Source organism: Acanthochromis polyacanthus, chromosome 6 (assembly GCF_021347895.1).
Source record: "Acanthochromis polyacanthus isolate Apoly-LR-REF ecotype Palm Island chromosome 6, KAUST_Apoly_ChrSc, whole genome shotgun sequence".
Classification (NCBI taxonomy): domain Eukaryota; kingdom Metazoa; phylum Chordata; class Actinopteri; family Pomacentridae; genus Acanthochromis; species Acanthochromis polyacanthus.
The window spans coordinates 22,624,382-22,639,412 of NC_067118.1; the positions used below are offsets into that span (position 1 = coordinate 22,624,382).

Here is a 15,031-nt window from a genome sequence, read left to right on the forward strand (position 1 = left end):
GTGAACACAAATAAAGCTGCTGCCTGACAGCCACCTGGACAGAATTAAAAGAGCGCTGAGAAAACCACTGATCTACGACCAGGACAGGAGTTGAAAGTATAAACATGTTTCTTTGACTGCACACCCTCTCAGGTTCACATCGGCCTAACAGTCCGGTGAGGCCTGAACAACTTCGACGAAGTGTCAGGAATGAAGCCAAATGTGGAAACCCTGCAGCCTCACACAGCTTTTCATCATGAAGGATAAAAGTTACCGAACTGACTCAGACTGTAGGGGTTAAATCAAGGTTACTTGAGGCAAATGGATATCAGGCTTAGCACTCATGCACCAGTCATATTGCTGCATCAAGTGTAGGTCATATATTTTTTTGAAGTGCTCATGAAAGCAGGGTCACTTTGGGGGTAAAGTGTACAGTAAAGATTCCCATGACAAATTTAGAATTAAGCGCAGTGCAAATGGCAACTCAACACTGAACTGGGAGTCAGAATGAGGCTTACTTGACATGTGAAATCTGACTACAGCCGATGTTACTGGATAGGTAAGCGGCTTGCACAGCTTGGAGCTTCTAGGAAAGTAATGTTTGAGCGTCTTTTAATATGTTTATTGAGGTTCAAACATTGTTAAAGGCATGCCCAGGCGGAAAAAAAGTATACTTTAACATACTATATTTAAGCACACTTAGTGTACTTCATACGCACAAAATTATTGTACTCAAAGTGTGTTATTTTCGAGTACTAAAAACATACTTAGTATACTAATGATAATTCATTATTGATACTTAAGATATACTGAAATACAACTTAGTATACTTGACTGTACTATTTTGAGACACCATTAAGATCAACTTAAATATACTTAAGTACACTTTTCTCTACTAATACTGTACTTATTTATAATGTTCTTTAGTTCGATTTACAGTATACTTTTATCCACTTTTCAGATTACTATTAATAAATTTAGAATATACTGGAAATGTATTTCTAATTTAATATTAATGTGTTGCCATTGCATTTTAAATGTATTTACAAAAATTAAATAAAAATTAAAAAGTTGTACTTAAGTATATTATAGTTCATCTTAATGGTGTCTCAAAATAGTACAGATAAGTACACTAAGTTGTACTTTAGTATGTCTAAAGTAGCACTCATGATATATCATTAGCATACTAAGTACACTGTTAGCACATCGAAAATAATATACTGTGAGTACACTAATTATATGTGCAGAAAGTATACTAGACGTATTTCATTAAAGTACACTTCAACAGTACACAGAAAGTGTATTTTTTTATAATTAATTTGAATTTCAAATTACATTTAAGTAAACATAAAAAATAATTAGAACATATTTGAGGTAGAAAAAAAGTTTATTTTTAACATGCACGGCATTACAGGGAAAATGTGCATAATAAAGTACATTTAAGTACATCTTTAAAAACATCTTAAACATTTTCAAACAGTTTCTCTTCATCGGAACATTTTTATTCAAATTTGGATCATCTGACCCCAGAGAATTCTTTTTAGTCATACTCTAACAAGTTAACTAAAAGACAATAGTAAAAGGAAAAAAGAAAAAGAAACAATAGCTGTGCGAGCACTACCCTGCTAGCTGTGCATCACAGAGAAGCTAGCAATGACAGGGATGAACATTAAACTGACTTTTGAAACTTTTACATGTGAAACATGGACACAGTTTTTCAAAATGTATGTCCACCAAAAAACAAACAAACAAAAACGATTACAAACAGTTACTGATGTTACTGCTTACTGTTTCTTTTTGCTCACAAAATTCTCATTGTTACATTTTCTCCGCATCACTGCCCTCACATCACACACATTTGTTCCTGGAAATTCAGCAATAACTGTATCTGTAAAATAGAAAAGGACAAATAAAACGGTGTTACAAATCATGCTTTTCCAGAGTTATCACATCAGCAAGAAGGGGGCATACATACATGAGGGCAATCTGAAACATGTTGCTTCTGGCTATGGCCAAGGCAAGGGTAGAGGCATAAAAACTAAATGATAATAATGAAAAATAGACTTTACCAGTACTTACCAACAAGGGCACTCAGCTTTTCTGGATTTAGCTGCTCTTTCGCTGTTCCAGTAGGCCCTGGTTTTCCTGTGAGAGTTGAGGATGCCAAAACGTCCCGCCCAAAGATGAGCACAGCTAAGTCCTGTGTGAACAGGGACATTCTTGTTCGGTTTAGTCTTCGGAAACAGATTTTGCTGACCTGCACCCCCGTGTTGCCCAGGGAAATCTGTGTCCAGGAAATAGAGTTAGTCAATTATTAGAAATGGTATTAGGAATACGTTGCTGGAATGCATTTCTTAAAAGACAGAGCCGAACTACTGAATGCCAAATATTAGTTAAGTTGTAATTTCTGCAAGTGGTCTTCAATGAATTAAAGTATAATTTCTGAACAACTGCATGCTGAAATGGAAAAAACAGTTTCTATCAAATGCAGTACGTGCAAAATGTGGGTCAAGACTACAGAGACAAAACTGCTAACAGTCATGTAGTTTACAACAATTTTGGATGAAATGTTTACTGTAATAAAAAGGCAGTATTTACAAAACGTGTATAAATGCAAAACATACCATTTCTGGAGCTGGACTGGAAGAACCAGAACTTGTACTGTCAGTGTCCATGACAGGTGGCATTCTCTTTATGGTTGTAATAAGATCTCTGACACACTTGACTAAGGCTGGTATTTCTGCATTAAAGAAAAAAAACAAGTCACAGATATGAGAGATAAGGCTCCTATCGATACAATTACTGACATAAAAAACATAAGCAATTCTTCTTCGTATGAATACCTTTCAGAGCATCCATCACTTCCTGTTGCATGTCAACACTGGATCTGGGCTGATCCATCAGGACACTCTCCTCTTCACTTTCCCCTTGGCAGAGGTCCTGCATAAATGAAAATGTCAACAATGCTATGTTAGTATGACTCATCTGGAGTGTAGTGTCGTGTTTCTTAAATTTTCTTGCAAGCGAAGGTGGATTATTGTGAAGCCGCTTCACCATGTTCGCATGTTTTGAAACATAGATTGTTTTAAAGCGGGAGGGGGCGTAGGTGAATTTCAGGGCTGTGTCACGCTGATTACCGTCCCTCTGGTAAAATTCCCCCTGGGTTTACATTCCTCTTCCTCATGATAACAGCATTTCAGTCAAATTATGTCATTTTCCATGATATTCCGTGTTATAAAGTAGATTCCGTTTTTATTGCTCAGTTCCGCGATTCCGTCCGAGATTCTGTGATCGAGGAAACATAACAATTAACAATAGGGCCCTAATTCTACTTTTATTTCTTGTGTTTTGTAAATACTTACAGTTGATGCCGAAGCCTGAGGTGGGTCAAATAAGTCCACATTGGTGTCTATGTCTGTATCGTCTTCACTTGTCAAGGCGGTGGAGGTTGTTGGATTTCTTCTCAGCAGCGAGGATTTCAGTTGGGAAAGGGCTCTGTCTCTTGCAGCCTTTGTCATCTTCGGCTTCTTAAACAAAGGGCAGAAAAAGTAAAATGTTAAACTGCAAAGGCAAGAGAGGGGTAAATATCCATCTTTGTAGATGTTTGTAGAATCTATCACCTACTGTACAGCTTATTAAGGTATTGTCAGACCATATTTCACCAGAGGAACAGTACTCACTACTCACAATTTTATCTTTTCATATCATACAATTTGTCATGTGTTGTAGTAGTTTTTGTGCTTACTAAACAGTCAGTATTTCAAAACTAACACAGTTGGAGTGCCACCATCTACTTCTGCAACTGCACTGCTGTCAAACCTAAAGCCACTTATAATGAAAAATATGTCTTATCCTCCCACAATATTCCCTTATTCCCGTAAATACTTACATTTGTTTGAAGAACTTGTGATTGGTCAATCTGTGTTTCATCTTCATCTGAAGTGAGACTGGGAGTTGCAGTAATTCTTTTTTTCTGTACCGAAGAGAAAGAATGTATTACATGACAACAACATATGAACTATACCATAGATGCTTTCTGGTGAAGAGATTTTTTTTTTTTTAGAAAAACATTTCAACTAAAAAACATCATAGTATTACAGTGTCATAAATTCATTAACGATTTTATGTGTTACAATTAAAAATAATTCAGTGGGTGACATTCACTTCATATCATTTCTCATAAAAAAGATGAGACAAGATATTAAAAGCATAACCAACCTACAAATAGAGATTTCAATGAATCAAGACTTTGATAAGTATGATACAAAATGGAGCAGCATTTTGAACGTACAGGTGTTTAAATCTGATGTGAAATGCAAAGAGAGGAGGGAGGGCAAAAGGAGAAAACAGTCGCTGTGGTAAGTGCTAGTGCAGCAACAGGTCATTAATAAACATGTAGTGACAAGTGATGAAGCTGTAAACTTTCTTGTCACTGCAACCACTGCTGTGTAACTGTAAACACAGCAGTTAGCTTCATTACTGCTCAGTAGATCAAAATATATGTGCACATGTGTGTTAGCAACATATTGTGACTTTTACTAAATAATTGATATATTCTATTTTCATGTTATCAGGATGATGAGGATGTTTTTGCAGTAGTATCGACCAGTGTTGCCAACTTGGTGACTTTGTCGCTATATTTAGCTAGTTTTCAGAACCGTTTAGCGATTTTGTTTTTTTTAAAGCGACTCGCATCATATCCAGCAACTTTTTGGACAGAGCTTAACTACTTTTCTTGAAGGGAGTCGCCAGTATTTCTCAGTGAATGAGTGTTAATGTAGCTCTCTGGGTGGACTGTTCAGTGGGTGGGACAGAGCAGCAGCAACACATTCAGTGGACCAATCAGCAGCCACACAGACGGGGATGAACTGTGAATGTGCATGCCTAAAGACCAATCACTGATCCAGATCATTTTTATTCTAAATGATTTAACTATTTGAGTTTGATTTTGTTTTGTCAAAATAGACAGAGTTAACAATAGTGAATTTATTCCAGTGCATGATCATCTCTCTGTTCATGATACTGCAGTTACAGTCGATGCAACAGCCTGTATAAACAGTTTTTTAATATTAAGAGGCAGATTTGGATGCACATTGAGGAGCCTCTTAAAATAAACGCTGGTCAGTCAGTTTAGTTTAACTTAATTTAAAATATTTTTTTATTTTGTATATATGTAATAAAGTCATGCCATCATATATATGCAAATTAGCACGTGACGTTATCTAGCGACATCCAGGACTTTTCCTGCAGGCTTTAGCTACTTCCCACTGAAAATAGTTGGCAACACTGTTATCGACTTTGTTATAGACAAATTTGAATGCCGTCAGAACTATCTATAAAATTAGTGGTATTGTGGCATCCCTAGTTGCAACACAATAGCCTATAACTATTAATTAAAGTGTGTTTTCTAAAGAAACTACCAACACAAGCAACAAAAATAACCTTTGGTTTGCTTCCATCATGTGTTGTGGTACAAGGTGTGATCCTTGCAACTGCCATGTGCCAGATGTCCTCATCCTTGAGGAAGGCTTCTTTTTTTCCCATCAACTCCTTGTAGTTGTCTGTAACCACAACCATACATCAGATAAACTGTCAAAACCATGTTTTTTCCCTCTTTTGCTCAATATTTTAGATATTATGTATGTCTCGTGAAATACACCACAGTCAATCTAATATTATACACAACAAGTCACTTTAAGTCTTTTTATAAACATAGTTACATAAAAATTAAATTACATACAAGGTTAACATTAACATTCATTACCATGAGCCACTAGCAAATTCTTTATCAAATCATCACTAACAGTAGTGGCTGGCAAGTGTTAGCATAAAGAATTTGTACAATTTTTTTTCTTGTTATTTTCTTTACAGTGGGCAATTATTGCTAAACATTCTCCACACAGCACGCTCACAAATGTTCACACAAAATCTCATCTGAAGTTGCACTAAGTTAGCACCATTTACACTAGCATTAGCTGCCGTCTGCCGCTAACAGCTAGCTGGCTAGCTAGTTAGCTAATGCAGCTTGTGAATGATAAGTTTGCCTATTATCTTAGTCATTAGTAGAAAGAATATTTATTCAAAAGATATTTCACACCATGCACGAGCAATACAAACCTCCGAGTAAGAGCAGTTTTGCAGCCACCTTGTTTTTAGGTGCTTTCCTGGTGCCCCAGCACACTTGTATCCATCCTTCTTCACTGGAGAGGTCCGGCCGTTTTAATACTTGAACGAGCTGTTGTCTGTACTGAGGTGTCACAATGTCAGTACTTTCGACGTGAATTGTGTTGTCCCTAAAATAAAACATCCCGAACTTGAACTGCGCCATTGTAACTCAACTGCAACAACGCTTCCCTCAGCATCTACATTCAAGCAGGTTGCATTCGGGGGTAACCAATCAGCGGCAGCACAGCGCCACGAGTACTTCAGGGTCAATTTGAAAAATGTCCACCACAGGCAAATTTTCAGTTTTGACATTGAAATTTGTCTGTCAGACGCAGACTCTACGTTTTTGAAAAAAAAAAAAAAAAAGAGTAAATTTAAAAAAAAGTCTGTGTACACCGTAATGTACGGTCCCTCTCTGCCATCGTAGTAATGTCCATGCACGCATGCGCACATATCAGTAATGTTACGATGACGTTTTATCCAGGACACTGCGCGCGCCCTCTGCACTTTACTTTACCCATGGATGTATTTTACCGGGCTTAGAGAAAAACTGTAAAACCGCTCGCAGACATGGCACCCAAAAGACATTATAAAGAATATCTGCTGAATGAGTCGAGCCAACCTTCAAAGGCAGCCAAATACAGACGGCTTGCAAAAGAGAAAGAGGTATTTGAGCTTTCACATTTATTTTATTATCAACAACAGCAGTGATTATAGAATAAGATTAATAATTCTTAATTTTAAACGAAAGGACCTTCTTGTTCATTGCAGAATACTTTAAACTGCAGAGGGAATTACAAGAAATACCTCAGTGCATCCTGTACAACTAACAATAGAGAGGTCTTGAAAGAGGTAGACAATTTTTTTTCATTCACAACAGTATGAATTGCAAATAGTGTTACATGCAAGTTGACATTCCAACTGCACTCCCCAGATTCCACTTTCAAATAACGGTGAACGAACATATTCTGTGGAGGAATATCCAGGAGACAATCCCACAACTAACAAACAGGTAAAAACAGTGATCATTACTATGTTTTATGCTTCCATTCTGAAATAAAATTAAGGGGTTCACAAAATACATATTACTTTCCTCTAAAGCTTTTATTCATCCATAATTTTATTTGAAATTTTTATCATACCCTAAATGTTTACAGTATGATAGTTAAATAAATCTATGTGCTGTCTCATGATCAGAATGTTCCCAATGAGGGCCTTGTTGCAGAAGGACCAAGCAGTCAGTCATCTTTAGAATGTTTGAGAGGAAAGCATCTTGTCAGTCCAATAAGAGAGCAACTGCTTCAGGACAGACCAAACAGAGATTCATCAGATGTATTAAAATACCAGCAATTGAAATTGTTGATATTAATTGTTGTGTTATACTATATGTATAGTTTCTGTATAATTATCATTTCAATTAAACGTGATGAAAATAATGATTGTTCGAGCCTCTACGGTGTATTTCCTTAAAATGAGACACAAACATGTATTATTGTCATTAATACTTCACTTAAGAATTTCCATGTATTATATCTTCATTATATGTAGCCTGCCGGAGAGGGAGTGTCCAGAAAGACCCACCTAGTGCTAGAATTGCCACCCTCCACCTACTCACACTGCACTTTTCAATTTTGTGGGGATCAACAAGATATGCAAATCGGACCAGAAGCACAGGTACTATAGTTACAAGTTACTAGTTTCATTTTTATGCTAAAAACAACGCCTTTAATCGATACAGAAAATGTGAATAGAGTAGTTTGTATTTTTTTAAACTGATGTCTTAAAATAGTAATATAAGCTACCGATAATAAACATTTATTGAAAGTGAACACCAGCAAGGTCTCATTTGGTCACAGAATTATAACTACATATAACTATTTCAAAGTATGATTGCATTATTCATTCATGTTTAATTTACATTGTAATTCAAGCAAATTAGTTGTTCCACATGAGGCTAACAAAGTTCCTAACAGGTGGCTGACTTATAGCCTACATTGGCACTTGATGGCTATGACATATACCTTCCCTTAATTAATACAGTTCTTCAGTATGTGAAGCTGTAGTCACCATTTTCCTTGATATTATCCATCTGTTCGATCTTCACTGCACATATAATGCAAATGTGGCTTAACTTGCTTAATGTGACTTAAATCTGATGTTTTATTTCGCCAATACAACAATTTTGTTTTTTATTAAGCATTATTATGCAGTTTTGACTTAATGTTTGAACTCACTGTCCTTATAGAAACAGATCCCCTGTCTTGCATCCATCCAAGGATTAATGCTTTTCAGTATTCTTGTTTCTGATTTGTTAATAGAGTTCATTTGTTTTCTAGGTTTGGGCAAGGAGCTACACATTTTGTATATTTACTGAATATAGGCACTACATTAATCTTTTCCCCTGAAATCACATCAGTTTTATATGAAGCTAGTGTGTATTCCATTTGCATAACTCTCTGCTAACAACCCCAGAAGGCAACATGGTAAATTCTCTAAATGTAAAAACTACCAGATGACTTGTAGTAGTTGCCACTTATCTTTTGGAGCACTAGTATTGTTTTACATGTCAAAACTATAAAAGAAATGAAAATGAAAATGTTTATGCTTACATTTATATTTTGCCAGGACATGTTAGAGAAGCAACCAGGATGTAATGTGCCTGCTACTCCACCTGATCAGCAAGAGACACCAAACCAACAGGTTATTAACATGTATTATTGTACAGTATGTTTTTTTTCTGTAAATCTGTAAGCAATCTCTTTTAATGCAGATGAATGTAACAGTTTTCTATCTTGTCTTTTTTTATGTCTTCACAGGCAGAGACATTTTTGTTGGATGGAGATGATCCAGCGTATCCTGGAGCTCCACTGACAAAGGGACAAAGTTTAATCTTACTGATGTCTTATGTACTAAGGCACAATGTGACAGGTGTGGCACTGGAACATCTACTGAAGATTGTCAATGAACATTTCCCTGGAATGGTACCAGTAACCACATACCTTTTTCACAAAGCTTATGGACAATATGGAAATTATGTCCCCCATTTTTATTGTCCAGCATGTGAAAGCTACTTAGGGGTAAATAATACCAGTGAACTACAGTGTGGTGCTTGTAATGCAGTAACTGATTCAGAGAGCTGTCTCAAAAGTGGGTGTTTCTTTCTAGTGCTTAGTTTGGCTTCACAAATCAAAACATTGCTTGAACGAAACCAAAGTTTAAAAAAAGACTGGCAATGTGCAGATGTCATTTCAGATATACAGTGTGGAGAAGAGTACCAGAAACTCAAAGAATCAGGTGAATTAGGTGAGGATGACATAACTTTAATTTGGAACTGTGATGGAATTCCAGTTTTCAGGAGTTCAAAGTATCAAATCTGGCCCATTCAGTGCCAGGTTATAGAACTCGAACCTAAAGAACGCAAGGCAAATATCTGTCTTCCTTGTCTCTGGTTTGGCGAGAAGAAGCCAAACTTCTTAACATTTTTGAAGCCATTTGTTAATGAACTGCAAATTTTAGAACAAAATGGCATTAAATGGAAGGACTCAGCAAATGTGCAACATGTCTCCAAAGTGTATGCTCTGATATGCAGTTCAGATTCAGTTGCTCGCCCACTTCTAAGAAACACCAAACAGTTTAATGGCTTTTATGGATGTGATTTTTGTTACCATGTTGGTGGTGGTCCTTACACAAATAAAGGCCCAAAACCACATCTTAGAACTGAAGCTAAGCATTTTGATCACGCAATGGCTGCAACACCTGACAGTCCTGTAATGGGAGTAAAAGGACCTTCACCATTAATGAAACTCACAAAGTTTCAAATGATAAATGGATTTGTTCCAGAGTATCAGCATTGTGTCTGCCTTGGTGTGACAAGACAATTAGCAAAACTGTGGTTTGACTCAAGAAATCATGACAAAGAGTGGTACTTAGGAGCAAAATCAGACCACATTGACAAAGAGCTCATTGCAATTCAACCCCCTGTTGAGATAACAAGAGTACCACGATCTGTGGCAGACAGAAAATATTGGAAAGCGTCAGAGTGGAGGTCATTCCTGTTATTCTATGCCCTGCCTTTACTGAATGGGGTCTTACTAAAGAAGTTCTGGAACCACCTTTTTCTGTTTGTGTTCACAATGCACATTCTTTTGGGAGAAAAAGTGAAACGCAGTGATATTGAAGTAGCTGAAAGAGCTCTCAAGAAGTTCTCACTGCAGTTTGAGAAGTTATATGGTGCACCAAATATGACATTTAATGTCCATCTTCTGACATACCTTGCGGCAAGTGTTAGGAACTGGGGCCCTTTGTGGGCCACATCAACTTTTTCCTTCGAATCATTTAATGGCACTTTGTTACAGTACTTCCATGGGACAACACATGTTCCAGAGCAAATAGTTAAAAGATTTCTTTGCTGGAGGAGTCTAACACAAAAAGCCGAAAAGTACATGGTAGATGCTAATGAAGGGGTGAAATGCATTTTTTCACATCTCCTAAACAGCAATGTATCAAGTTCTAATTCATCTAGCCTGGATGAAAATGTCAGGGTTTTTGGTAATCCCTGTCATCACAAACTGTCAGCATTAGAAAAACTTGCTATCAAAGACTTGCTAAGTGTTACAGTCGAACACTGTGTTTGTTATCACCGTTTCATTGTAAAAGGCGTACTGTATCATTCCAGCAGTAACAGAAGTCTAAAAAAAAGGATCAACTCAACAGTGGAGTTACAGGATGGAAAATTATGTAGAATTCTTTGCATGTCAGTATTCAGAGCAGGCGATGTGTCGTTGCACTGCATATTGGTAAAGGAGCTTGTGAAGACTGATGGACAGCTCTGCAAAGATAGTCAACTGAACATTGCTTCCACTTTTATATCTGAGGTGTCAGAATCTAGGAATGTTTATGCGGTGCCCATTGACCTGTTCCACAGGAAATGTGTTTTGATCCAATCAAGAGACAAACAATATGTTATTCCTCTACCGAATAATGTAGAGAGAGATTAAATAGTTACTGGGGAAGTTTGAGAAAAATTGCTGAAACCACTGCCAAATTGTAAGAAATAGGGATTACATATCAGTGTGTATTCTTGGTGTGCCTTAAAACTAGTGGACAATGTCCAAAAATGGCAACTTTAGAGTATTAAATCTGTAAAAATGATAAGGCACATGGGCAAGCACACACAAAGACTGTGCTGTTAAACAGTTATACTATAACAGTTGTGGTATAACAAAATACAAACAAAATCGTAGGGGTGAATACTTTTGCAAGGCACTGTACCTGGACTCAAAATGTTGAACTTTAACAGACTGTTTTGTTGCAAAATCAAAGACTTTCAAAAGATTCATTTTTCTGTCAAGCAGCAAAGCAACTTTCCTGTTATCTACACATCTTAATATGTTCATCAGTGTAATGTGTTTTCTGATTGCTGTCAAATGTAAGTGAAACAATCCAAGCTTTGGAATAAGTACCATGTGATGATAAGAAATACACAAGGTTGTACTGTTTTTTTTATTAGAAATACTGGTGAATACTGCATTACATAAAAGCACATGGTCAATTGAAAGGTGCTCTGTTGTTGATGTTCATGTTTATTCAAAATTCACCATTAAATTTGGAGAATGGATAGATTTTTAAATATTGCATAAAACAACGGTGGTGTTGAAATAATCCAAATACTTTATAACACTAATTGCTAACATTTTAAAATTGAAATAGAAAAGTAAGGATATTTTTTCAATTAGAAAAGGTATTGTTACATAACAGCATTGTTGCATTTTGCTGGTAAAATACATTATTTTAAAAGGTTGAAGAGAAAAGGTCAGCTGCAAAAATTAACTGTTATTGTACATTCTTTTAAACTGATCTTAGCACACTAAAAGAAATGGCTACATACTGATGAATTTGTTCTGGTTTACAGTGTACTTATGAAGAATACACTAATTTACCACTGAAGTATTATTCAATTATTAATATACTTATTTTAAGTGCACTTTAACACTGCTGTGCTAACAATGATATGAAAAAAAGTGTTATAAAAGTGAACTTATTGAAAGGATGCTAAAAGTGCACTTGATAAAAGTAGATGCAAATACACTGACATTAAACTTATATTTAACACATTTGAAGTACAGAATAAATAAATATACTAATCAAACACTTATATATATTTCAGTGTTAGTACATTTTATATGAATATACTTAATATGAATTTAAGTATTAGTACTAAATAGTGTACTTTATCTAAGTAAACTGAAGTACTACTGAGGAAATAATATATTTGTAATTAATACATTTATAATATATTTTTGGTTTACTTTATTTTAACACATAAAGTCAAAATGTGCTAGAAATGTACTTTCGGAAAATTAAGTACATTTTTAGTACATTACAGTATATTACTTTTTTACCTGGGTGATGGAGGATGTTTTTTTTTGTTTAATTTGTCTGATTCACATAAAATGAATATACTGACCTTTAGTGGACTTGTATGTATGGTTTCTAAAAGAATTTAAAAAAAAATAACTGTGGACATGGCAGGACCTGAAAAACATCAGCCAATCAAAGCGCTCGGACCGAGGCGTTTGGTTTGCTCCCTTTCCTGTCAATCAAAAATCTTCCGACTCAGGCCTAGTTATGTAGATTACGTACGCCTTGGACTTACGTGTTTTGTGTATGTGTTGCTTTGGTATAGCTTCGTAGTTAGCTGGCGACTTGTTTTGCTCATCTTTTTTTACATAATGGCAGATAAAGATCCAGGGGGACCCAGCCGTAAAAGACAACTTCACGAGTGCTACGCAAGTTTCTGGAGGGGGGCGTTTCTTCGTAAATGTTAAGAGGGGGGAGGTTAGAGGGGGGTGAGGGAGAGGTTGTATGTCTGCATGCGCATGCTACGTTCAAAGTCGTAGGAAATTAAATCTCCTCTAATGCCTTTAAGTAATTAGGTAATTAAAAGCCTGTCCACGTGAGGCCATATGCTTTTAAATACTGCAGAGGATTATTCTCTGTCTGCCATATTCTATATTGATACAGGGATTACTGTAATCACAGTGTATGCAGAAGCAGCATTCTCATTCATGAGCGTAGAAGCATGCAAGAAACCCACCCACTCTACAGTAAACGGCAGCACAAACAGTAACAGCAGAAAGACAATTTGTTGTTCTGTCAGTTATCAAATCTGTGTTCAAGTTTCAAACACAATGATGGACACAAGACCAAGGTAGTGTTTTACTGCGTGATGGGACTTTTATCTAAAGAAATGCAGAGATAAACAGAGAGGTGGTTAACTCTGGTGCCCCTCGTGACCAGCAAACAACAAACCACTTTTTCTTTGAATAAAGTAAAGTAAATCAAGAGATGTTTTGAAAACCCAGAGGATCATCGAAGAGCTGTTTTCAGATGGTGTAATTTTCAAAGTGTCTTCTAACCATCTGGATTTCATCCATTTACACAGCTGGCAATTTACATTGAATGATTTTTGCCTTGTCTCCTTGGTTCACGAATCTGTTTTCCCTGAAAAATGAGTTAACCCTTTAAATCTTTGTTATGTTTTGTTAGGATTAAAAAAAGAGAAAGCAATACACCCGAGTTCAAATAGCAGCAGGTCCACAACTCTAAAACCAACAGACACTTTATTAGGCACACCTGTTCAAACTAATCAGCCAATCACATGGCCACAACTCAACACATTTAGCCATGTAAATGTGGTCAAGACAACTTGCTGAAGTTCAAACCGAGCATCAGAATGAGGAAAAAAGAGGATTGAAATGATTTTGAACGTGCCGTGGTTGTTGGTGCCAGACAAGCTGGTCTGAGTTTTTCAGAAACTGTTAATCTACTGGGATTTTCACCCACAACCATCTCTGGGGTTTACAGAGAGAAAATATCCAGTGAGCAGCAGTTGCGTGGATGAAAATATCTTGTTGATATGAGAAGTCAGAGGAGAATGGGCAGACTGGTTGGAGATAATAGAAAGGCAACAGTAACTCAAATAACCACTGGTTACAACCAGGGAATGCTAGATACCATCTCTGAACGCACAACACGTCCAGCCTTGAAGAAGATGGGCTACAGCAGCAGAAGACCACAGTGAGTGCTACTCACGTCAGCTAAGAACAGGAAATTGAGGCTACAATTCACACAGGCTCACTAAAATTGCACAATAGAAGACTGGGAAAGCATTGCCTGGTGTAACGAGTCTCCATTTCAGCTGCAACATTCAGTTGTTCAGAATTTGACGTAAACAACATGAACGCGTGGATCCATCCTGCCTTGTATCAGTGGTTCAGGATGCTGCTGGTGGTATAATGGTGTGGGGGATATTTTCTTTTCACACTTTGGTCCCATTAGTACCAACTGAGCATCATTTGAACTCCACAACCTACTACTAGAGTGCTGTTGCTAATCATGTCCATCCCTTTATGACCACAATGTACTCATCTTGTGATGGCTACTTCCAGAAGGATAATGCATCATATCACAAAAACTCAAACCATCTCAACCTGATTTCTTGAACTTGACAATGAGTTCACTGCACTCCAATGGCCTCCACAGTCATGAACTTTGCATCTCAGCTTTCCCAGTCTTTCTAAAGATCTAAGCGTTCCCCCTCTGAGAAGGGTGCATTACAAGGCGCATAAAATTTAAAAAATGTCTCATATCCATTTGAGGCCGGAAAAATGGCAGGAAACGTTATTGTCTCAGACATAAATCACCTGCAGTCTCAAAAAATGTGTCATGATGCATTTCAGTTTTGTAATCAATCTCTTCATGAGCATGGGACTGAAAGAAATGTTGATTAATGGGATAATGGAGACTGCAAAGTTTAGTGTTTGAAGGAGAACGTTCAGCTCAGGGTCATGCTGAAGTTAGGACAAGCGGAACAGATAAGCTAAGG

At 36.7% G+C, this 15,031-nt stretch overlaps 2 protein-coding genes across 3 annotated transcripts; one reads left to right on the top strand and one right to left on the bottom strand.

Moving 5' to 3' along the window:
* Positions 1-1,347: 1,347 nt before the first annotated feature.
* On the bottom strand, positions 1,348-6,324 carry LOC127534578 (uncharacterized). Of its 2 annotated transcripts, none has more exons than XM_051950152.1 (8): positions 6,097-6,324; positions 5,422-5,540; positions 3,869-3,952; positions 3,342-3,503; positions 2,823-2,919; positions 2,604-2,719; positions 2,059-2,263; positions 1,348-1,867 (listed from the first exon to the last, which is right to left on the bottom strand). In XM_051950152.1, the coding sequence occupies exons 1-8, from the start codon at positions 6,305-6,307 to the stop codon at positions 1,764-1,766; spliced, it is 1,098 nt and encodes a 365-aa protein (XP_051806112.1). In that variant the 5' UTR covers positions 6,308-6,324; the 3' UTR covers positions 1,348-1,763. The 2 variants fall into 2 exon arrangements, with proteins under 2 accessions (XP_051806112.1, XP_051806111.1); XM_051950151.1 differs by having other exon boundaries at positions 3,342-3,506.
* Positions 6,325-6,871: 547 nt separating this feature from the next.
* On the top strand, positions 6,872-11,701 carry LOC127534577 (uncharacterized). The gene is made up of 5 exons (XM_051950150.1): positions 6,872-6,996; positions 7,079-7,156; positions 7,693-7,818; positions 8,770-8,844; positions 8,961-11,701. The coding sequence occupies exons 3-5, from the start codon at positions 7,795-7,797 to the stop codon at positions 11,139-11,141; spliced, it is 2,280 nt and encodes a 759-aa protein (XP_051806110.1). The 5' UTR covers positions 6,872-6,996; positions 7,079-7,156; positions 7,693-7,794; the 3' UTR covers positions 11,142-11,701.
* Positions 11,702-15,031: the final 3,330 nt, after the last annotated feature.